The sequence below is a fragment of the Hibiscus syriacus genome, unplaced genomic scaffold (genome assembly GCF_006381635.1).
Source record: "Hibiscus syriacus cultivar Baekdansim isolate YM2019G1 unplaced genomic scaffold, ASM638163v2 tig00111402_pilon, whole genome shotgun sequence".
Lineage (NCBI taxonomy): Eukaryota > Viridiplantae > Streptophyta > Magnoliopsida > Malvales > Malvaceae > Hibiscus > Hibiscus syriacus.
The window spans coordinates 1,417,784-1,443,289 of NW_024063082.1; the positions used below are offsets into that span (position 1 = coordinate 1,417,784).

Consider the following 25,506-nt stretch of genomic DNA (forward strand, 5'->3'; position numbering starts at 1 on the left):
TTAAAAAGGAACACCGAATGTCGTAGAATAAATTTTGGTGCATCACTATGATTATGGACTCGGATGATCGAAAAATGTTATCTCGACGTTGTAAACATAAAACTAACAAAAATTGCATGCCGAAGAATTGATCCTCTCGCAAAAGCGTTCCACAGCTTCACCATCGAACCAGTCCTTTTACATCTGCAATGTAAAATAGGCAATTAGTACCCTCATCATCATACGTATAATCTGCATTCGAAAAATTATGTCTTAAACGTAATGAGAAGCATACGAAGTAAGGGTAGTCCTCGATGCTAAAGTTCCCCGGGGCGCTCTCGACAAACAACTTTATGAAATAGAGAACAAAGTTCCCACATTCTTTACCATTTCTTTGCTGTGGCACCTGAAAAAATCAAGGATCAAACAAAGATGTAAAAGGATGATAAAAAAATCAAAAAAAAAAAAATTGTACTGTAATCACCTTAGGGACCAAAAGAGGAATTCCATAAATCGTCTGCTTATTCTCAGGCCTGCCTTCGGTTTTATAAATGTCAAACATGAACCTGCTAGAAAGAAATACATATTCAACATTAGAAATTGTGGCTACTTTACTCGGCTACTAATCCAAGTTATGCAAATGAGTAAATATACTTTCTTATATCTGGTTCGAGACGCATCGGGTCCGACATCTGTAGAGAGTCCAGCAACAGCACACAAGGTGTTCTGGTTTTAGATTGCAAACTTTCACCAAAATGGCAGAAGATTAAGAGGCTCCAATGATCCCTGAAAAAATATAGTTTCCGATTATAGTCACATTTACAGACAATCGAACAAGGCATTTGATCGCCATGATATTGACAGTACTAACCAGCAAACTATCGGAACAAGAACATATGTCTTCGAAAATATCTCCTTCCTCTTAATCCAAGATAGAAACTTTTTTCGATAATATGCTTTCCTATACCATGCAAACCATTGACAATCTAAGTACGTAAACAGAGTCTGCTTATCTTCTGGGAAGCGGCTCCATATGGTCCTGAAATTTCAAAAAATGCATTCAGAAAACTTCTGTTGTACCTCCAGAGATATCTCCCGGATACATCCTTTGAAAACTGCATCCCCGCCCACTGTCCATCCAGAATCTAGTACTCCCTAGATGGCGACAGCCTCGTGATTGGACTTCTGATAACTCCATATAGTCATCCTATAACATAGGTATTTATATTCCGAGGAAAGAGGGAAAGATCGATCTCTCCCTTCCAGAAAAAACCACTTCATCTATCTCCTCTTATATGCTATCTCTCTCTCATCCAATGGCCGGTTCTCCACCGGATGAGACTCTCCGTTCAAATCAGGAGAGGTGAACCGCCAATGGCCGATAAGACCAACTTATTCTCATTAACAACTTCCAAAACAAAAGAAGGAAAATGAAACACTCAAAAGTTTCACAATACAATATAGCTTACCTTAAATAACACTCAAATGATCCAGAGTCTAGCTTGTTTTTCAGTTTAAATATTGAATTCTTGCTCTTAAATCGCCTGTTTGATCGTGCACGAGATTGAATGCTATCTAAAAAACATGGAGCAGTTAATTTAATGTCACAAAGCTCCTGTTTACTTATCTTCTTCCTGCATCCCCTCAAATACCCTACAACATGAATCCAGCATGAACGGTGTTTCGAAATTGGATACCCATTATACGCTGCCACAACATAACGATTAGGATCAAACTTCTATTTATCAGTCAGCTCAGCTTTTGATCAGTTCATAATTAATAATAACACTCGTAATAATCATAATCATAATAAGAAGTGCTGGCAAAGTGTAATTTGAAATCCTACAATATTGTCATTTAAGTAGAGTAGAGGAAATCAAATTACTTCATTCTCTTCGTTACATTTCTTAAGATCATAATATAATTGCTATAACGAAAAGAAAATTGATTAAGATAAGCAAATCACTAAAATTCAAAACCAATTATCAGTAAAATAACTCATATCTTTATCTAAAAAGTTGCATATTTGGCGCATAATTCTTCTAAATATTAGTTTCATAATCACACACAGATCTCTAATTGATAAACCAATAAAAAACAGAAACAATGGAAAGAAAAGGGAAAAGGAAAAAAGAAAAGCAAAGATTGAAATACCAGGATCAGAAGAGCCAATTTCAGCCGGCATTGAAGCATCATCACCATGTTTTTCCTTTCCCATCAACTGATTTTTCTACGAAACTCAACTGAAAAAAGGGAGAAAATAATACAACCTTTAAAAACAGAGCCAGAGAGTCTCGTATAACATGATCGAAAACAAAAAATCAAAAACACCCAGAGGTCATATAATTATGAACACAGCGAAGCAGAAATCTAAGAGTTTGGGCTTTCAAAAATTACCTTAGTTAGTAACACTAACTCGATTAATGAAAGTATAATATTTTTATACTGGGACAGTATAGCAAGAGAAAAAGACTTGGTAGGAGTAACGACTCAAGCATAGTAAAAAAAATTAATTCCCTTCTAAAACTACATGTTCTTATAATAACTCCACTCAGGGGAGAAGGATGCAGCAAAAAAATTTGCTATCGCTTTATTGAATGTGGTTCACCTTTCTGACCTGGGTGTGTCCAAAACGACGTCGTTCTAGTCGTCAGTTGCTGGATTGAGCTTCAATTGAAAACGAATAATGTGTTGAATGATTTTTCTATCAGACGCAACTGGGAAAGAGTAAAAAGCTTTCAAAAAAAATAACATACAGAGCCAGAAATCATATATAACACGATTTGAAAACATGAAATCGAATACACCCGGAGATCATATAACACAAGGCCAAGTAGATATCTACAAGTTTAGGCGTTAAAAAATTACCTTGATTAATGTCCGAATAATCTTTGGTTTGGATCAAGGCAACAGAGGCGGGAGTAAGTGCAGAGTGCGGGATTGACTGAGAACTGTGGACCATAATATAGCTGGAGAAGAAGGGAGTTTGAAAAAAATAAAACTGTTGAAAATGGAAATTTATTTAAAATTAATAAATAAGGATAAACTATTGTCTATAGTATTTGGGTAAGTTTCTATTTTTACCATTTAGGGTGCGTTTGGTTAACGGACCATAAGATTATCGGTGAGAATAAAAGATTACTAGTGAGAATAAAAGATTATCCGGGAATAGGATTACTGGGAATGTTGTATTTTATATTTGGTTGGTTTAGAATAAATGTAAGATTACCGTGTTTGGTTAAAATTAATAAATAAGGATAAACTATTGTCCATAGTATTTGGGTAAGTTTCTCTTTTTACCATTTATGGTGCGTTTGGTTAACGGAACATAAGATTATTAATGAGAATAAAAGATTACCAGTGAGAATAAAAGATTATCAGGGAATATGATTACTGAGAATGTTGTATTTTGTGTTTGGTTGGTTTAGAATAAATGTAAGATTACAGTGTTTGGTTAAATGAATAAAAGATTATTAGAATGTATATTTGACCAAATTGTCCCTATTATATATTTGTTTTTTAACAAGTTGGAAAATAATTATATATTTTCTTTAAAGAATTTAAATTCATAAAATTTATATAATTTTTTTACAAATTTGAAAATATAAAAAGGTTTAATGAAAGGGTAAAATTTTATTTTAACTCCTGAACTTCATATAAAATTTTAATTATAGACTTTTTTGTAAATCAAAAATAGTTTAAGGATAAATTTATAATTTAACCTTCGTAGAATTTTTATTATTCAATGACAGAATAAGAATATTTTTGAAATAATTTTTTTAAGGGCATGAGAATGGAATCCACATTCTCCCATTTGGTTGGCCGGGAATGTCATTCCCGGTAATCTTACATTGCCAATAGTAGATTTTTTGGGTATATTACCGGGAATGTCATTACCTCCCTTTCCTTGGGTATTGTTGGATTACCGGCGTTTTGGACTAAAATGCCCTTAATATTTTTTTCAAAAATATTCTTATTCTGTCATTTAATAATAAAAATTCTACGAATGTTAAATTAAAAATTTATTCTTAAACTATTTTAGATTTACAAAAAAATCTATAATTAAAATTTTATATAAAGTTCAGGGGTTAAAATAAAATTTTACTTTTTCATTAAACTTTTTTTTATATTTTCAATTTTTTAAAAAAAATTATATAAATTTTATGAATTTAATTTTTTTAAATAAAATATATAAATATTTTCCAACTTGTTAAAAAAACAAATATATAATAAAGACAATTTGGTCAAATATACATTCCAATAATCTTTTATTCCTTTAACCAAACACGGTAATCTTACATTCCTGCTAAACTAACGAAATACAAAATACAACATTCCCAGTAATTTTATTCTCTGGTAATCTTTTATTCTCACTGGTAATTTTACATTCCGTGAACCAAACACACCCTTAAGTTTAATAACTTACATTACGATAATTGATGTTATTGGTTTAAAATAAAATGATCACTTCATCGTTATTCATGTTAAATTACGTAAGAACATTTTCTTTGTTCATCTAGGGTGATTACAATGTAGTATCTATTCTAAAGATTCTCAATCATTTGACGATGAAATCTCAAACACCTTTGCAATATCTGGTGTTCGAATTTAAGACCTCTAGAAATAACATATCTTTAACAAATATATATATATAATCGTTCCCCTAAATTATCATTAAAATAACAATGTGAAAGACGATCCATTAATCAAGATAATGTAAAATATTATTAGCAGTACGACGAATATGATGAACATGAATATGATAATGATAGCGAGCATTCAAAAGTTGGCGAGCGTCATACAAGTGGTAACTGACCATTGATAAAATGAGACGACAATAAGACAATTGATCGATCTAACTCAATTGCTAATTGGAGATAGACACATGAATTTGTGTTAGATGTGCGAAATTAAGAAATTATATTAAAAATTTATGAGGTGTAAAATTATAAAATTCAGGGGTATGATTTTAAATAATTCATATAAAATACAAAAAAAAATACCTAAAATATAAAGAAATTTAAATTTTTTAAAGAGTGCAATCCTATATGCCCCATACATGATAAATTTGTAAGTCGTTGTGTATTGTTATTATAAGAATACTTCATACAATTATTTACATATTTATTTGTAAATTTTGTATAATATATACAAATAAAATAATACGTAATAATATCAAATAAATAATTATTACAGTTTTGATAGTCATTGTATAATTACACAAAACGACAAAAGTGCTTATATAATGTTTTTGGAAAAAGGAATTCTTCATTTAAGGCACTTGAGATTCTATTTTTTAATTAGAATGATATGAACTGTGACCGTATGAATTTCGTCTAAATTTTAGACTATTTTATGAAGATGTTGAGATTGTCGGACAATTTCTGCATAACGACTGGATGATCACATGGTTCAGCTTCATGCAACTGTAGCAACTCTTCTTTTTTTTCATATGTCGCATGCTCGCATGTTTTAGACGAAGGTATCGACATTGGTTATCCAGTTTCTCTAGCTGCCAACAACAAAAGTTAATTCGTATGTTGCATTGTCTATTGATATTGTACTTGTTGCTATCACTGCAGTGTTTCTCCATGTATCTCTGACAGTTCTGAAAATGATGTTGTTCTTTTATTTATTTTCAACAATTGTTCTGTGATTGTCTACATCTTTATAGATTTTTGTTTCTCGTTGAATACTACAGTAATGAGCGTCACATAGAAATCGTCTATCTGAACGTATTTATAAAATCGTCTGAAAATGAAGCTGACTTCCTTTCGTTACAATTCATATGACCCTAATTAGAAAAGAAAATTCTCGAGTGCCTTAATAAGAACTTTTTCTAAAAAATATATATATTTATATGGGCACTCTTACCTACACAAAACATTATTACTATAATATTTTATGTAAGAAGACAAATATTCAATTACACAGAAAGATCTTCCCGTTTCATGACAATGTCCAGACGAGAATTGTAAATTGCCACTCGGCAATGTCAGAGAGGAGAACAGATAAACGCTACACTTCAGCTCTTACCCTCAATCAGTTTTCTCCTCTTTTCTTTGAGAGCCCCCATGCCTCTTTCCCTCTCATTCCTCAATCTTCAAAAAGGTATATATTTCACCTTTGGTAATTTCAGATTATGTTATCTGGTCTATGTATGATGATTTTTCCTTTTTGATCCATTAATTTGGATTGGGTTATCTAACCTGGGTTCTTCAAAGTTCTGGTTTTTGATTGGATTATCTAATCTGGGTTCTTCAAAGTTTCGGTTTTTTGTCTGTTTTGGAGGGTTAAAAACGAAGAATTGGTCGTTCCTTTTTGTATTAACTTTTGGTTTGGAATTTTATAGAATCCTAAGCTTGCTTATGGAATGATCAAATTGGGAAATGGGAAAATCGATGAGGTTTGATTTATTGTTTTTGTTTCCTGCATGTAAGCCTAGGAATAAAATTGTTGAATTTGCTCTTTGTTGGAACAAACTCTGTCATTCAAAGATTTAGTCACCTTTCTCTGATTGACATGAATTTGTTTTTGTTGTCATTTTGTTGTGAGAATCCAAGACTTTCAACAATACATCGATCAATGTTTTGTATCAGTGTTCTTTTAGGTTTAAAGTGGGATTTTAGTTCTTGTAGTTACTAATGGATTTTGGTTGTATGAGCTACAATATATATATTGATTTATTTGCAATTCATTACTTGGCTTTTTTTTGTATACTATAATCATGTTTGAGCTTAGTACACTTTCAGGATGTTTATGCAAACTGTTGGATGTGCTTTTAAATTTCTACGATAGGAACATTATAGTGGGATGTGAAGATGTTCATTAATTTTTTGATGAGGCAAGAGTAGTGCTAAAATTCATGGATGTTTTCTAAAAGGAATTTGAAATTCTTCTCATGTTTTCATACAGTTGTTTATGGAAACTTACTAATGTTTGAAATGATGTCTAATTGATTTCAAGATGCTGAATCTTAAATGCTTGTAAAGATGCGAGAGAGATTCGAGTCGTAAAATAACATATAAAGAATATTGCCAAGTGTAATAAATTTGTTTGTTTCTGGTTTTAGCACTAATCGGCAACATATATGAATTATGAAGTTTTGTGTTTTCCTTCCTTTTGAGTGCTTGTATTTCCTTGCACTGCTTTATTTTTAACATATTTGTGGTATATTGGTACGTCTTAGGAAAGACGTGCTAATTTTTTTTGATGTGAACATGTTCATTAATTTTTTGATGAGGCAAGAGTAGTGCTAAAATTCATGGATGTTTTCTAAAAGGAATTTGAAATTCTTCTCATGTTTTCATACTGTTGTTTATGGAAACTTACTAATGTTTGAAATGATGTCTAATTGATTTCAAGATACTGAATCTTAAATGTTTGTAAAGATGCGAGAGAGATTCGAGTCGTAAAATAACATATAAAGAATATTGCCGAGTGTAATAAATTTGTTTGTTTCTGATTTTAGCACTAATCGGCAACGTATATGAATTATGAAGTTTTGTGCTTTCCTTCCTTTTGAGTGCTTGTAGTTCAATTTCCTTGCACTGCTTTATTTTTAACATATTTGTGGTATATTGGTACGTCTTAGGAAAGTTACCGGGCTTACCAAATATGATCTATCTTATCCCAGACGTAGCCATCAGTTTGATTAATCCCTGGTTTTGGGTCCGGTTTAAATTTTGGTTGATGAAAATAGTTTGTTTGGTGCTCTATAATAATATTTCTCTGTGCTTATTATTTTATTATTTCATTCCTTTTGTCGTTTTCAGTTTCTCGCAAACCAGTTACAAAACCATAGACAAGGGATGGCTTCTACTTGTCATCACACGTGTTTCAAGCTAGAATTTTCTTTTAGTCTTGTTTAAGTCTGTCATGATTGTATTTGATTTTGTCCCTTCATCAAGTTTCATCAGGTCTGCTGAGAATACATAAGCTGGCCAACTTATAAGGGGAAAAAATAGTTTGTGTTTGGTGCTTTCATTTAACGAAGCAGGATTGGCTGTCCTTTAAAATAGAAAAGTTAATTTTGCACACTATGGAATTTTCACCGTGTTTTTGTATTACAGGTGTCTGTCTGGTCAGAGGAAAATGGGAAGCACTGGCGCTGATAAAATTCCAGTACCTAAACATGCTAATGAGGTTACGTGTTCTGATACGAATAAAAAATTGAATACTAAATTCCTTCTCATTATAGGTTCATTACCAAATGCTAACTCAAGACAACAGGAGCGATTGAATACACACAGTGCCAACAGAACTCAAAACAACCAAGAGTCCGAGAGGCCAATTCCTAGTAGTATTCTTCAGTTTCTAAGAGCGCTTTTCCCTGGTGGTGAAATCCAGGTAGAGGAAACTACTTTACAAGGATCAGCAACTGATTCTGTCCTGGAGCAAGCAGGAACATCCCGTGGTAATGCAACACCTGAACCAAGTATTAATGATGGAGTGTTTTTATCTAATCTGCTTCATCAGATTATGCCATACATATCTCAGCATGAGGGATTGCAACGAAGTACCGTGTCTACAGAACAAGCAAATACATCCACCCAGGTAAGCATGCCTTTTCCATGCATCGGGCCTGAACCATAAATTTGTCTGTTTGATTGAGGTTCCTGCCAATTCCTTCCGTGATCGATCATGTTAAGATCAACGTATGAAGAAGCTAAATACTGCTTCATTTGCAGGCTGAGAGCTCCAGGACTGGGAATTCACATAGACCTAGTGACTCCGAACCAAACCCGCCAAGCTCAAAGCGTCAAAAGGTACTGTTTCCAAATACTTGTTATCTCATCTACCTTCATCTTTTGCCTTTTTTCATGTATTGCCGAGTTCATTTGTTTGAGGAATCAAAATAAGTTCGAAATCGTGTATGCATTGGATGTGATCTTAGTCTAAATTCATGGTATTAAGCAATATGGTGTAAAATTTTCTGCCCCGTCGATGTAACGACGAGTCTTGAAACACAGTTTATTGCAATGCCATACGTTTAGTATTTCTTGATCACATAACAATTAAACGGCTTATCACTGCAGACGGAGTAATGTATCAAGAGATGCTGGATCAACGAATCTTCTCGCGGTTATGAAGTTGGTGATTTACCGATTTGAGTGGTCACGAATGGCGGCATGACTTTATGTTAAATGTGGTATACCCCTTATTCTTTGATTTCAAATGACAAGTGACATTTTCATAATTGAGATGGGGAATTTGAACCGGAGTTTACCTTCTCCATTCCAAACTTCATTTTTGTACAATCCAAAACTGCATCAAGTAGTTTATATCTATTTCAGTTTCATCTCCAAGTTTAATAAAGGTAAAATTTGTCAAAGGGCAGGCATTGTTATATATATTAATCGAGGTTTGACCCTTGGTCTCTGGAGCTAAGAGTCCAACTACACGGCTGTTGTCCAGGGCAGATAGTTCTGTTATTTTAACCATTCATTCAACTTCTCTCGACTCTTGAATCGAGTTATGAAATTTGCAGTGGATCCTTTTTTCTTTCTGATAATTTATAACGTTATGTATTATGAATATGATGTTTTTCAATTACAATTTGTAATATTTAAATTATCGATAACTTTTTACTGATAATTGTGTATTTGAACTCAATTAAGCTCTTATGCTAGAAAATTTTAGAAACTCAAACCAAGTTGACCTACTTTGACTTGTCAATTAAACAAGCGGATTAGTTAGATGACAACATATGGAAATTACAAAATTATTATATTAATAAATAGTAAAAAACAACAGGTGCATTAAAAAATAACTGAAAAAGGAAAAAAGATAATATTAAATTATAAAATAAAATTCTAATATTTTAAAACATTATTAAAAAATCATAAAGACAATATGAACTTAAAAAAATCTTTGAAAATAAAAAACCATAAAAATAAGATAAAATTATGAAAATTCACAAAATATCATTATTATAATAAAAATCATGAAAAATTCTTAAAAATAATATCGAAATCATTTCTAAATGATTCGGAAAAAAATATTTAACTTGAAACAGACGTCTCTCAAGAGTTGTCATCGTCGTTTTCTTGAAAAAAAAAATAAGATTCTGTTTGCAAAATATAATTTTTCAAAGTCTGCAATAAAAACAGGATAAAATAAAAAAGTTCAAAACCTAATTCCACATGGAGAAGGTTAGAACACCCCCATTGTGTCCAAATTTGACATATTTTTTTCAAAAAGAAAAAGAAAATCCATTGTACTCTGATGATTGTAAGTTCATTTGAAACGATTTATAATAATGAGGAAAAAAATATTTCATTTTTCTCATCAAATGTTTTGGTGGCGACTGTAGAGTGTAGTTTTCAAACCAGATAACTGTCGAAAATTGGATCAAGTAAACCAGAAATTCCATACATAATATAAAAGTGAAAGATTTATTCTTCCAAAACAGAATCATGCCAAGGTAACGAAAAATTCAAGCCTATTCAAAAACCATATAAAAGTGAAATAAAAACAAAGAGTAAATGAATCTAACAGTAGAGAACTTCTCAATGTCTTATCCGTCCCCCCGGACAACATACCATTTGCTCCTTACATTCCAGTGAAGGCTTTCTTCCCACCACCGGAAGATCCAGCGGGAATTACCTTCAAAACATTGAATCTGACGGTCTTCGACAATGGCCTGAAATTACAAGACAACACAAACAAATTACAAACAACCAAAATTGCCTATACCGTAAAAGATTTGATTCAAATACAAATATAATATAAATCCTTCTCTGTATAAATTTAACCTGCATTGCCCGATAATGACATGGTCCCCTTCCTTCACACGGAAGCAAGGAGAAATGTGTGCCGGGATGTTTGAGTGACGCTTCTCATATCTGGAAAAAAAATGAAAACTTTCTGCAAAAATGATTTTACAAATACGGTACAGAACAGAGAGATGGAGTTGGATCATGCCTTTGGTATTTCTTGATGAAATGAAGGTAATTCCGTCGAACAATGATTGTTCTGACCATCTTAGCACTATGGCAAGTACCAGCTAAGATGCGACCCCTGATGGAAACAGTGCCGGTAAACGGGCATTTCTTGTCGATGTAGGTTCCTTTAGCAAACAAATAGGCAAAACATTATCAAATAACAACCAACAACCATAATCTGGACATCAACTGAATTCTAAGAGCATAGAAACATGTTATACAAACACACAAACAGGAAGGAACTATGCAGTACTTGGGATGGGCCCTGGTCACTCCCATTTTTTGTCAAATAGCATTTTAGGTCCCTATCACCTTAAATATTGATTAACCTAAGCCTTGAAACCTCTAATTTTTGGCTTGAAATAGGTCCATGTTCTTTTGAAATTATGCAAGTTGGCCACTCCCAATGTTTAATCCTAGTTCGTCCCTACATACCCTCCCTACATCGGCTTGAAATAGGTCCCTGTTCTTTTGAAATTATGCAAGTTGGCCACTCCCAATGTTTAATCCTAGTTCGTCCCTATATACCCTCCCTACATCGGATGCTAGCCGTCAATCAATCAAGTCATCTTTTTTTTTCTAATTGTAAATCATAGTGAAATATTTTCCAGGTGTATTGAATTATAAAGGATCTATTTCAGAAACTAATAATTAGAATGACCTTAAAGAAGCTTCCACTCAGCTTAAGTTGTTTTCTTTTTAAGTCTCGGCTTGAGCTGTTAAATGCAGGAAACAATGAATTTCATGTACACAAACTGACCATCCATGGTTCCTCCATACCTAAATACATATAAATCAATCGGCATAACCAGAAAGAAAATGAAACTAGAAAAAATACCTTCAATGGCTTCACGAGGAGTCTTGAAGCCCAAACCAATACTCTTCCAATACCTGTTCCCTCCCTTACCAGGTCTTTTACCTTTACCAGATTTCTTGGAGCTGAAAACGATAAAATCCGAATCAGAAAAAAGAAAGTAAAAATTTGTTTCAACGTTTTGAGTTTTAGGATTACCTTAGGAACACTTTTGGCTGCTTAAGGAACGCTTTTTCAGTCTGGAAACAAACAAAAAATAATTAAAAACTTAAGAAAGATGAGAGGAAAATAAAAGGGAGTAGACGAGGAAGATAATGTATCTGAGAATGAACCTGCTCGGCCATGGTTGACGAACTCTCTATCTAATGTGGCGCGGCTGCAGGCAAAGACGGTGAAAATGAGGGTTTTGGCATAAGAAACCCTAAATATCTAATACTTTGCCATTCATGAGGATTAGCTTACGAAGTTGGGCCTTCAAGATATTCGGTCCAAAACTAAACCCACTATAAGAAAGAGTAGGAATTTATTATTGTTCGAAATTAATTAATTAATTGAATTAATCGAAATTATTAAATATTAAATATTATATATATTTTAAGATCAAACCCTTTAAGAATTAATATCTAACTATTTTTTAATCATACTAGACCTATTAATCTTTCAATATCCAATCAAATTCTAGCCTAAATGGAGTAAAAAATATCTCAAGTAAATTCAAATTAATTTAACTAAAAAATTTACAAAAGATTTCAGTTAATTTCGAATTAACCAAACTTTATTCGATTTGGTTAAATGTTTTAAAAAATCCAATTCGATTAAAGATTAATGAAATATAGATAGTTTGGTTCGATCGGTTAACCGAATCGATCAATATAGCACTCCTATTTGTATAGTTATTCGTTTAAACTCAAAAGTGCATCTTATATTTTACGATAATATTTTGGGTAAATTACACCGTTACTCTCTGAACTTTACTCTTTCCTATTTTACTCATCGTACTTTCAAATTTTCAATTTACTCCCTAAACTTTATACAATGACTTATTGATGATGTGACTTATTTTATTATTATTTTATATGACATGTCACATTTTATTAATATTTTAATATCAAATATGATTAAAATAAAAATAAATTATAAATTTATAAAATATACTCTTAAATTATACCTAAATTCCTAAATTATATCCCAAATCCTAAACCCCAAATTACAACCCCTCCCTCTCACCGACGATTATCCAACCACAAGTGAACGGTCAAACTCACCTCTGCCCACTCACTCTCTTATTCATCCTTCACATCCCTCAACCAAACCAATTAACACAACCATGGCATCCCCTAAAACTATATACAAACCCCAAGCACAACAAATGATAGCAACCAAGAAAGAGGGAGAATAAATTATCTGGATTGAATCAGCAATTTAACACCAAAATTTCCAAAGCAAAAACAAGAAATTAACTATTTAGCAAATAAATAAAAAAAAGGAAAAGATATAACTTTACCTTCGGATTTTCAAAAGGGGCAACTCCAGTAGTGATACGACAGATCCGAATGGTGAAGAGTAACGTTGTGATGAAAGGACCAACATATCTTCATTTGAGCTCCATCATACAGCGGTCGATGGAGATCGAAGAGATGAAAGCCTAATGATTTCGGTATTGATTCGTTAACATCAAAACTTTTTTGACAAAACTAAGGGTATATTCGTGCTCAGGAGATCAAAAAGGTTTAGACTATAAAATTTGGAACTCAACGGCCACCGGATACCACTGTGGTAGCCATCGCGAATGTATCCACCGACGACTCTAACCCAATGCTATCAAATGTGAAGGTGAGAATATTAATTTTAGGGTTTTGAATGTATATTTTAATATTTTTAAATTTTTATTATTATAATCTTAAATAATATTAAAATATGACACATCATATGAAAAAAATAATAAAATATGACATGTCATCTTTGAGTGATAAAAAAATTCAACGTATAAAGTTCAGTGAGTAAATTGAAAAAACTGAAAGTACGATGAGTAAATAGGAGAGAGAGAGTAAAGTTTAATGAGTAATTATGTAATTTACCCTAATATTTTAGGTCATGCTTTTTTAAATATTATAAAATAATCATTAAACTTTATAATAATCATAAAATCATCAAAATTTATAAAGCTGTTACAAAATAATCCTTAAATTTATCAAAATTTATTATTGTTTAAATGTTGTATATGACCATTTTCTAATAATTTAGGAAATTTATTGACTATTTTGTAACATTTGAGGGGCCATTGATCAATCATTTTTATATAGTTTAATGACCTCTACTATTATTTACTCTATATTTTAAGATATTTGAATTAAGGGGTTGTTTGTTTACTTCAGAATGATTAAGCGCTGAATGATTCAAATGCTGAATGATTTAGAGGCTATGTATGAATTAGCTCTGAATGTGACATGATTTTTGATAATGACTCTGAATCATTCATAATGTACTTCTATGTTGAATCATTCATAATGTACTTCTATGTTGAATCATTCAACACTGTTTTGTTGAATTAGTCAGCACTGAATCATTTAGATGTGCGAAACAAACGCGATGAATGTTGAACGGTTCATCATTCAGCGCTGAATGATTCCATTAAGAAGCAAACAAACATCAAGTTTGAAACTGATTAAGAGTTATATATAGTTAGTTTTTTTAAGTTGGAAAGTTTATTTGGTAATTCGAGAAGTTTAAATTAAGTATTAAACTATAAATATGAGTTTAGAGTTAATTTGACATAACTTTTAGAAAATATTTTAAAAGAAGTTCTAATTAAGTACCGAACTGAATTAAAAAACTTAAGAATAGTTGATATTATGTTTGGAAGGTCTAATATATCATTTGGTACTTATATTTTTTTACTTTTATAAATGTGATACTTATATTTTAAAACTAATTTTTTACCTGAATTTTTCAGTTTTACAAATGTAGTACTTGTGTTTTTCTCTCTGAACAAATTAGTGAAGTACACAAATGATAACTGAACTATATTGAAATAATTTTTTTGGTCATTGAATTGTAAAATTAACATTAAACTTTTTCAAATGATAACACAATGGTCGTTAAATTTTATCAAACTAATATAAAATGATCATCAAACTTATCAAACTATTAGAAAAATGGTTCTTAAACTAATCAAAATTTACCAAAATTTTATAATATCGAATGATCATTTTGTAAAAGTTTGATAAATACAATGATCATTTTATAATCTTTAAATAACAATTAACATAAATATATAAATAATGAGAACCAAATGTATAATTATATAAATTTACTTAAATATTACGTAAATAATTTCATCAATAATTAACAATTAGTGACTTAATTGAAGTTATTTTAATAACTTAATAATTTAATTATTAAAATTTGTAGTTCAATGGTTAAATTAGAACAACCCAAAAATTTAGTGACCCTTTTGTATAGTTGTTACTAATTCTTCTAAATCTATCTTTCATCCAACGGCCGATCTCTTTACCTTCCTTTTCTTTTAAGGGTTAACTATGAGTTTAGTATTTAAAATATCAATTTTGATATGTTTTAGTACTTAAACTTTAGTTTTTCAAGATCATACCTAAAATTTAGTTTTTGTTTCATTTTAGTACCCGCCGTTAAAAACTTAAAGAACATGCTCGTCGGTCGCCACGTCTATAGTCAGCAACTGTCACATTTGTCGACCGATGAAGTCCAAACATTCCAACCCAAATCTTTTCGACCCCCTAAACACGATTTCGACATCCGTTTCAACGGAAAACACCTCAATATCACTAAATTGACAATAGACTCTTCGATTTCTTCATCCTCCAATCTCCATGGTCCACCGTCCGATGGGCATGAAACTAAACTATGTTGGATTGTTGGTCAACTCGTCATTCTCTCGTGGTCCACCGTTCAAATTGGTCGTCCATCCACTTGAGTTATGCCGCGTCCGTTAGTCCGTTAAGTTTTTAATGGCGGGATACTAAAATGAAATAAAAATAAAATGTTAGATATTGTTTTGAAAAAAATAAATATTTGTGTACTTAAACGGATTAAAACTATTAATTTGAATATTAAATGCGTAGTTTACACTTTTTTTTAATTGGAGCAAACGATATTAAATAAGGAGGGAAATGGACAAATTTGACAGATTAAAATTAATGCAAATCTTTATACAAGGTACAACAGATCTGCTGTAAACACTTCATGAAATGGACGCATGTGGAAGAAATGAGAAAATTAAATGGTGACAGATTCGTTGCTATTTTTCTTTTGCTCAAAATACAATAAATTGAATCGAATTTACAGGAATGTTGTGCCTGAAAGAATTTTGATCTAATGCATCTAAATAAATAAAAAAAGAAATCAAATCTTTATCTCCTACCCTCGCACATATTTTGAAAATCATCTATCCAATAAAACCCCGTCGATGCCTTTGATTCCATGTTCCTTACAGAAGAGCTTCCAATAAGAGAAGATGGAGAAGAAAATTGAGAATTGGCCACTGTCAAGGAAGAATCATTCCAGGTCCTTCTCTTGGTAAAAGATATACTCCTGGTGCGGGAACAAGCGGAAGAGCAAACACTACCTTTTAAGCTGTGTAAAGCGCAGCTGCAGTTGCGATGATATGGGCGGCGCTCCACTTCCATTTCTTGCATCGATAAGCTTCCTTCGAGGACGCACCGGAGCATCGTCTCGACTGCAGCTGCTCCAGTGGCCATTTCTGATCTCTCTCTCTCTTCTATTTTCTCAACCTCCTTTTGTTCTTCGAGAGTTTATATGTATATGGAGAAAGAGGGAAGAAAGTGGGAGAAAGATGAAGAAGAGAGGAAACGAAGGAGCTGGTTTTAGTTGTTCTCTTTAAATGCTGACAAAAGAAGATGGCTTACAGGGAATTAGGGAAAAGAACGGCTCGGCTTGTTAGCTCGGTTAGCTTCTTAGGAAACGTATAGGATGCTCATATGTTGGATTTAAAAAGACTCCACTCAATTTAATTAAAAAAGAAATATATAAAATAATATTATTATAATTATCTTTAAATATATAAAAATTATAATATTATATCAGATCATTTTTTCACGCAAATCTAATAGGTCCACATCTTTGAAAAATTTATCTAACAATAACTTAAGTTTAAATAAACAACTTGATGAAATAAATCGAGCAAAAACAGTCAAATTAAAATACCATATACATCTCTAAACGTAGGCGTGGAAAGATGGGGATGTGGGTTCATGGAAGGAGCCGAGGCGAGGTGTAGTTGAAGAATGAGGAGGAAGCGGCGGCTCTCATTGACAGCTAGGTTTTTAGTTGAATGCAATGCGTTCAGTCAACTTTGTTTTCCTTACTTTTGGTATTATATCATCCCAAGGTCGGCCAGGAATCCATCCACAGCGCTACCCTAACACCATTTGGCTCTATTTTCTTAACCCTACCCTAACGGCTAACACCCAACTTCTTTTACTTTCTTTTAATAAATATAAATGTCTACAAGCACATGTTAAGATTTTAATTCATTTCTTTAATAGATCACATTTAATGTATTGTCTTTATTTTTTATAATTATTTATTTAAGTCATTAATCAATTAATTCTAATTTAAATATAGATTTTATAAATATTCGGATTCATTAATTTTGATATAAATAAACGGATTTTTTTAATATTTTTAGGTTGAGTTTCACGGATTCACGAGTCAACCCATGAGCAGTAATATCTATCTTAGCGGGTATTTGACAACATGATTCTCTTTTTATTATATTTTTCATTCTTATTCTCAAATGATTTCATTCTAACATTATAAATATCTAATTTCTCAACTTATTTCATCATAACCTTCTAAATTATTTCTCAATTATTCGAAAAAATAATATAATTTTACAAATATAAATATAATTATGAAATGGATACTTATAACTTGAAAATATGACTATTCAGTTTTTACGAGTATTTGAAGAGTAAGTATTTGATATTTTTTTAATAGTTAGAGGTGATTACAAAGTAATATATGTTCAAAAGATTCTTAATCATTTAACAATAACACTCAAACCCTCATGATAATTAGTTTATATCAATTAATGAATATTTTCGTTGTGTATTGTGTGATGAGTAAAAATGTTCAAACACCCCTAGATGGGTCATGTTAGAATTTGAGATTTGTAAAAATTACAATCATCTATTTAATCACTAATATTGTTTAATTTACGCAAGTATTCAATATTCACTAATAAACACTCCTAATCAATGCAGGTTCAACCAAAAAATTAATTGAAAGAAATAGAATCCTATACTACAAAATGGAATATATTTGAGGTAGTGAGTGGGTCATGTGCCCTCTCGTCTAATATTGCATTGATGATTGAACCACTATCACTAACCCATGTGTACACCACCTTAAGCCAGCTTTACCACCATCTTCATAAGTATTTTCTTCTGGACATTATTTATACCAAATCACCAAAAAATATTTTAAACATCAATTATTAGTTTCTTTACATATTTGGATTCCAAAAAATGGAGGAACCTACTAGAATTTATTTTAGTATCCTTCACAACTCGTGCAAAAAGATATATAAACATAATTAAGTAGCTAACAGTAACAGGATCATTGAAAAGAGCAGTCAACCATATATAAACCACATCAAGATTTTATAGTTAGATCTTCCTCAACGCAAGGATCATAGTCCATTTTAATTGCTTTATACTTTTATATCACAATAATTTTTAAATTGTCACCAAATTCTTTTATTTGATGTAATATGACTGTATACATTTATAATATATATATATATATATATTATAATATATGGTTAATAATAATTTTTAAAAACTACTCAATAATATATTAACTGTTCTTTTAACCCGTGTTATTGTTTTTGATTAAAATATACGAGTGTCATCAAATTTAAATTAAAAAAATAAAAAAACAGAAGAGAATATACAAGGTCAGGATTAAAATTAAACAATAAGGAATAAAATTATCTAACTTTAAAATTAATAAATATTTAATTTATTTTTTTAAAAAAATTAATTTTAAAAGATTTCAGTTCTCAAGAACTAAAATTACCATTAGAAAAAAAACAATTAAAGGGTGCGGTTCCGTTTCATCAGAAAAATGGTAATAGGGATGGCAAGTAAAATTTTGGTATGTAATAATTAAGGAAGTTTCTCGAAGATAAATAAAGAAAAAGGAATATAACACAACGCGTTTCACAAGACGCCCACTTGGAAACATTATATGCTCCACGTTTCTTGGGGTGGGGTCTACTGCGCCAAATATTAATGGATAAACTGTATTAAAGGTCATTAAAGTTTATTAAATAATTTTATTTTATGATCATTAAATTTATCAAACTGTTACAATATGATCATTATAACTTTATGATAATTATAAAATTTTAATAAATTTAATGATTATTTTATAATATTTTAATAAACTTTAATAGTTGTTCTATAACTTTTACAAGTTTAATAACTAAAATAGTTATTTAAACATAGATATCAACTAAACTTGAAATTAAATCTTAGTCAAATCTAGATAAGTTATCTCATTATTATTTTTGTGTTAATTGTATTATACATTTTAAAACATTGACCCTCATTTTAAATTCATCCCTAATTTTTTGAGTTTTTCAATTTTATCTCAAACTATGAATCTTATTTAAAATCGATTTCAGTATATTTTTTAGATAAATGCTTTATATTACCTAAAGAAGCAACAAACTTACTACAGATACACACAAAAAAAGTAAATAAAAAACTACTACAAAATACAAACGACAAACATCACTAAAGGCCTCAACAAAGATACCCCAATTATTACAAAGGTTGCAATTAATGTTATCCACCATGGCTATGTTCCATCCCTGCAATTTAATTCCAACTACTTCTTTGATAGAAGAGAAAATGGCAATAGCTCCTCTTTACCTTCCCACGAAATAACCTACAGTTTCTTTCCTCCCGTTTGAAATATATGTGGGCATTCCAAACAAGTTTGAGGATGATGGTGAGCAAGGATTTCCCCTTGAGGTTGGCAACAACCCACTCCAATTCCCCCTCCAACATCTGATCTGCCTAGTCAATCTACACAACCTCAAGACAACCCTTCAGTTATCCTTAGCAAAAGGACACTCAAAGAACAAATTATCAATGGACTCCATAGCATCATTACAAATACAACATCTGCCATCAACCTGCATGCCCCCAATGCAATAATCTATCACAAGTAGGAAGCCTCCCTAACAAGGTCATCCAAGAAATGATACTATGCTTAGTTATATGCAGGGGAAACCATACCAATTTCTACCAAATAACCTTGGCACCTTTGATCCTGATGTGCTCCCAAAACCAGGTAGCCTTCGAAGTAGCACTCTCAGCCACATTTGCAAGGACAAGATAAGCTTCATGCCTCATTTTCATCAATCTTCGAAGACTCCAACTAATATTCATTCCCACTTCAGCCTGCCAGAAGTTTACCCCTTTTAGGACATAAGCATGGATCCATGCCACCCAAAAGGATCCCTCCCTAGCAAGAATGGACTTTATCAATTGAAAACTACACGCTTTGTTCCAAGTTTTAATGTCTCGAACCGAAGACCTCTTTCAGACTTAAAAACATATTATGACCTTATTATAAATTGGTTCTTAAAATTTTAAACATTTCAATTTCATCCCCAAAACTTTGAATGATTTTGGGATATTATTGGAATGTTCAAAAGTTTGGGTAGTAAAGTAGAATTAAGGTCAAAATTTGATGATGAATTTAAAATGTTCAAAAGTTTAAAGATCAATTTAGATGTTAAAAAAATCATAAATCGATTTAAAATGAAGGTTTTAGTTTAAGAATATGGTACAATTAACTCTTATTTTTTTTTTCTATTTACATGTTACAAATTTGATATATAATTTATTTATGAGAGATTAATATATATAATTAAGCACAAATTGCACAAACCAAGTGACTACGACGATAAAGGAATGTCGACATTCCTTGAATGTTCAATGTCAAATGATTGAGAATTTATCTTTTAACATAGACTACTTTGTACTTACTATATATGAAAAAAAATAATTAAACACAAATATACTTATATGAAAAAAAAGAATTAAAATATTTGTACGAAACATACACTCGTATTTGATATCCCCTCGAATTTACTTAACATTGATTATCTAATTACTTTCTATGACTTACAAAGCACCATCTTCCGATATTTTGTCAATCAACAAGTATCGATCCAAACTTGCTTAATTTCGTATTCATTCTCATACTTTACCAGTTCTCCCCCAGAACGTCTTCTTCCTCTTCTTTACACGGTCCCAACCGATTCTTCCCACCCCAAGCCGACGACAAAGACGATGAAGAATGGCAAGAAGACGCCGCCGCCTCCATAGCCATGCTTTCTTCACTCCAAGCTCTCCTTATAGGGTACGATACGCTCTTGCTTTTAGGGGATGCATGGGGACAGTTCCTTAGCGCCTTGTCGTGGAGTGCACAGTGACAATTCCGGAGGTATGGCTGGCGCTCAATAATGATGTCGCTGCCTGATATGCAACTTTCGTAGAGCGACCGGAAAAATTCATTGGCAGCTCCGGCGGCCATGTTTTCCTTAAATCAAGCAACCCCAAATATAGGTGCGTGTGTGCTTTTTTTTTAAAAAAAAAAGAAAAAAAATACAATATGACTCTTAGATTTCGAATGTTATGGGGTGGCATTTATAGAAAGAGGTTATGGGTATAGTGTGGGGCAGAGTCAAAAGGGAGGTTTTGTGGGGGGCAGCATATGCGCCCATGGCGTGGGTCGTCAGTGTTGTCATGGTATTTTTTTTTTTTGCCTTATTTATTCCAGCTGTGAGACTTTTTTCGGAAAAAATAATTAAAAAAATGTGAATTTTAAAATTGCTCTATTTTACTTTACCTTTTGATCCCTTTCACTTCATATTAATATTCATAGAATTTACTCAAATACATATATTTTTAATATTATTATATGCTAAAAATCATAATTATTTGAATATGATAAATATCAAAATTTAGTATTTTATTTTAGATTTTTAAAAAATTATAACACCACGTGTATTTTGATTTTGAAATGAAAAGAAACGTGTTTGGTATGATTTTATATTATCTATAGAGATTATGCTATTGAGTTAGTTCATCAGCTCTTTTATCATTTTTGTTCCCGTTGATAAGTAGCTCTTGTTACCTAAATCTCATCTGTTAACCCATTGACTTTTACAATAATTTTTTAGTTTTGACGATAAACGAAGAAACACTAAATTTTGGTATTTTACCATGAAATAAACGTTGTATCATTTTTGGTATTAAAATAAACATCGCATCATTAACTTAAGTTAATTGTTGTGAAAAGGGAAGACGTGGCATCATAATTAATTAATAACATCTCATTTTATTCCCTAACTGCAACTAAAACTTTATTTTAATATTTAACATTAATTTATTTTCACATATGTTTAAAATTTGAAAATTAATAACTGATATTTATATTCAAATATGTATTTATCTAAAAATCATTATAAAAGTGGAAAAGTGGAGATACCATGCATGGGCTCCAACAAATAATATATAATACTAAATTTAGGTTCACATGTACAAATTAAAATTTTTAAGAATATAATTAGTTATGGCATTGTGTATCCCAAAATCGTGAGAACCGGGTGCCAACTAAATTCAGCAGACTGCCAATGGCCAATGGCCAATTGGAACGGTTATATTCAATTTTTTTTTGACTGATATAAGAGGCAAAAGCCTTTAAATAAGGAGGCCCTAAAGTATCCATTTCAAGCAGAGGCACGACAGCAGCAGGTGCAATGGAGGAGTGCAGCTCATAATTCCGAACAAGAGGCAGTTTGGCCATTCCATCAGCATGCATGTTTCCCTCGCGGGGAATCCAAATAAATTTTGAATACCAGCAACGACGGCAAAGCGAGGAGATAACTTGAACTAGCGGAAACAAATCACAATCCAAATTAGTATCCTTGAGAAGCTTTATGGCTTGCATACCTATCTGACTGTATCTGGAATAAATCGAAACCATGAGTCCAATCGAGTTTAAGGCCGATATTAAATAGCCCAGAGTTCAGCTTGTAGAGGCGTAGTTATGCCAATTGACTTATGAAAGCCAGTTATCCAGTCTCCGAGCAAAACACACCACCAACAAAACCAAAGTTTGTGGAGGCATCCACCGCTGCATCGGTATTGAGACAATCCATCTGTCTGGGGGAGGTTTCCACCTTATATACTGGATGAAACGGGTTATTGGATAAGAACATGAAAGAGAAGCAACGTTGAAATAATACTGTTGGAGGTATGTCGACTTTTGAATCACCCGAGAAGATCGTCGAGATGGGACTTGAACCACATGATCTGTGCATGGAATTACTTCAGGAATAGCAGATTCAGCACAAGCCTGCTCATCAACAAAACCACGGGCAATGGTAGAAGAATTTAACCATGAAAAAATAGGAATTACAACTTCTCTCGATCTACTAAGGAGAAAACAATGATAATTCTCTCTTGATAAAAAGGAGAAAACAACTCTCAAGAAACTCTCTAAATTCTCTAATATTAGAAGAAAACTAGAATACTTTGGGATGATTTTGAAGCTAAATGGGTTAGGGTATTTATAATTGAAGTTTAAGTACTAATCTTATAAAAACCCTAAAATTAAAGTGATCAAATTGGGTATTTTACCCTTGTACATTTTTGGGTGCAATTAATTTTGCACCGAAAGCACGCATTTGCACCAAATGGCCATCCACTTTTGCTGACTTTTCAACACTCAGGTACTGTCCCAGTAGATTGTTGAGGAACAATGGTAGATGTAGAAACTCCAGGCTTCCCAGAATTATGGAAGCATGCAGAAGGTTCCTTCAGTGAGGCGTGACTTTGCTGAAAAGAAGTATCCACCAAATCATTAATAACATGTGGCTAGGAAAAATCTTTAAAAAGATCAATGGAATGATCCAAATCATTGATGCTATGAAAAGGAAAAATGTGTTCATGAAACACAATATCACGAGAAATCATAATCTTCCGAGTATGCAAGATGTACACTTTGTAACCCTTTACACCTGATGGATTACCAAGAAACACTGTTGGTAAAGTTCTAGCAGAAAATTTATCCCTCTGTGACTTCAAGGTGGAAACAAAACAAAGGCACCCAAACGTCTTCAAATTACCATACTCAGGAAGGTGACCATGCAAAATCTCACAAGGCGACTTATTATCCAACTTTGTGAAGGCAACCTATTGATTCGATAAGTGGCAGTGAGAAGACAATCGCCCCAAAAATGGATAGAAACTCTAGAATGAAAAAATAAAGCCTGAGCAATAGAAAGTAAGTGTTGATGTTTCCTTTCAACTACTGAATTTTGTTGTGGTGTATCAGCGCAAGAAAACTGATGCAAAATACCCAAGCTAGCAAACAAATCTGTAAATTTTAGTTCAGGCGCATTGTCAGACCGAAAACACTTGATGTCAGCCTCAAACCGTCTCTTAACCATGGCAATGAACGCTGGAATAAAGGAACCAACATCAAACTTATACTGAAACATGTAAGTCCAAGTTGATCTTGAAAAATCATCAACTAATGTTAAAAAGAAAGTCTGGTTCGAGTACATGTTTATAAGAGCCCTATATATCACAGTGAATCAAATCGAAGGGTTGCTTTGTCTTTGTAAAAGAATTAGGAAAAGGAAGTCGTTGTTGCTTAGCCAAATGAAAAATCTGACAAATACTCTTCTCATTAACATGTGTCAAATCCAATACATCTTTAAGAAGATGAATTACATGAGAACTAGGATGCCCTAGTTTATTATGCCAAGAATCAAAACTGTTGCTAATAACACTATTACAAGAAATTTCAACAATAAAAGGAGATAATTTCAAAAGATAAAGTCCTTGAAGTAGCTCACCCGATGCAAGTCCTGAATCAAACATTTCGTTTTGCAAAAGAGCACATTAAGATCAGAATCACGAGTCAGGGCACTAACAGATAATAGATTGATTCGAAACTCCAGAACAAATAAGTCATCATGTAGCACAAAATCAGTCGACAATTTAATAGTCCCAACACAACTGACTGCAATGACTGATTTATCTGGCAGAACCACCGAACCATTTGAGATAGGAGTCAAAGACTCAAAAATTGACCTTGAAAAACAAACGTGCTTAGAAGCACCAGAATCCAAGATCCAATAATTGGATTTCTCAAAAGATAAATTATTGATATGAGATAGGATCTCACCCTGCATGGTTGAATTAATCGAAGAGGAATGAATATCACAAGAAGATGCAACCTGGAGTTGAGTAGTGAGCATGGCAATCAATTGCTGACATTGTTGAGAAGTCGACGCATCGGAGGGTGAAGACAAAATTTGTTGAGAACCTTCACCAGGTGGAGCAACTACCGAATTGGTGTGAACTGGATGAACATTCTTAGGACCTGAAGAGTTAGAGGATTGAGAATAACCATGAGGACAACCAAGCAACTTGTAACACTTATCTTTTGTTGTATGACCAAACATGTTGCAATAGCTGCATTGTGGACGATTCTTGCGAGGGCCATGAGTGGCTTTGACAACAAAAGAAGCTTCAACAACAGGATTAACGTTCTTGACCGATCATTGGTTCTCTTCTTGAACAATCAACGAGAAAACCTTCGAGATCGAAGGCAACAGATCCATCAAAAGAATCTGCCCATGAACATGAGCGTAGGAGTCATTCAATCCCA

General features: G+C 32.2%; 4 protein-coding genes across 4 annotated transcripts; 1 reads left to right on the top strand and 3 right to left on the bottom strand.

Moving 5' to 3' along the window:
- Positions 1 to 51: 51 nt before the first annotated feature.
- Positions 52 to 2,921, bottom strand: LOC120161397 (probable ubiquitin-like-specific protease 2A). The gene is made up of 8 exons (XM_039171663.1): positions 2,848 to 2,921; positions 2,134 to 2,217; positions 1,449 to 1,686; positions 851 to 1,018; positions 634 to 765; positions 464 to 545; positions 275 to 385; positions 52 to 183 (listed from the first exon to the last, which is right to left on the bottom strand). The coding sequence occupies exons 2-8, from the start codon at positions 2,195 to 2,197 to the stop codon at positions 178 to 180; spliced, it is 801 nt and encodes a 266-aa protein (XP_039027594.1). The 5' UTR covers positions 2,198 to 2,217; positions 2,848 to 2,921; the 3' UTR covers positions 52 to 177.
- Positions 2,922 to 5,971: 3,050 nt separating this feature from the next.
- On the top strand, positions 5,972 to 9,211 carry LOC120162282 (ubiquitin-like domain-containing protein CIP73). Its single transcript, XM_039172453.1, has 4 exons — positions 5,972 to 6,090; positions 8,052 to 8,535; positions 8,670 to 8,747; positions 9,018 to 9,211. The coding sequence occupies exons 1-4, from the start codon at positions 5,972 to 5,974 to the stop codon at positions 9,024 to 9,026; spliced, it is 690 nt and encodes a 229-aa protein (XP_039028384.1). The 3' UTR covers positions 9,027 to 9,211.
- Positions 9,212 to 10,357: 1,146 nt separating this feature from the next.
- Positions 10,358 to 12,200, bottom strand: LOC120161399 (40S ribosomal protein S11-like). Its single transcript, XM_039171666.1, has 6 exons — positions 12,072 to 12,200; positions 11,938 to 11,978; positions 11,764 to 11,864; positions 10,906 to 11,050; positions 10,737 to 10,826; positions 10,358 to 10,624 (listed from the first exon to the last, which is right to left on the bottom strand). The coding sequence occupies exons 1-6, from the start codon at positions 12,081 to 12,083 to the stop codon at positions 10,534 to 10,536; spliced, it is 480 nt and encodes a 159-aa protein (XP_039027597.1). The 5' UTR covers positions 12,084 to 12,200; the 3' UTR covers positions 10,358 to 10,533.
- Positions 12,201 to 16,112: 3,912 nt separating this feature from the next.
- Positions 16,113 to 16,571, bottom strand: LOC120161638. The gene has a single exon (XM_039171853.1). It carries the CDS (start codon positions 16,473 to 16,475, stop codon positions 16,128 to 16,130), a length of 348 nt encoding a protein of 115 aa, XP_039027784.1. The 5' UTR covers positions 16,476 to 16,571; the 3' UTR covers positions 16,113 to 16,127.
- Positions 16,572 to 25,506: the final 8,935 nt, after the last annotated feature.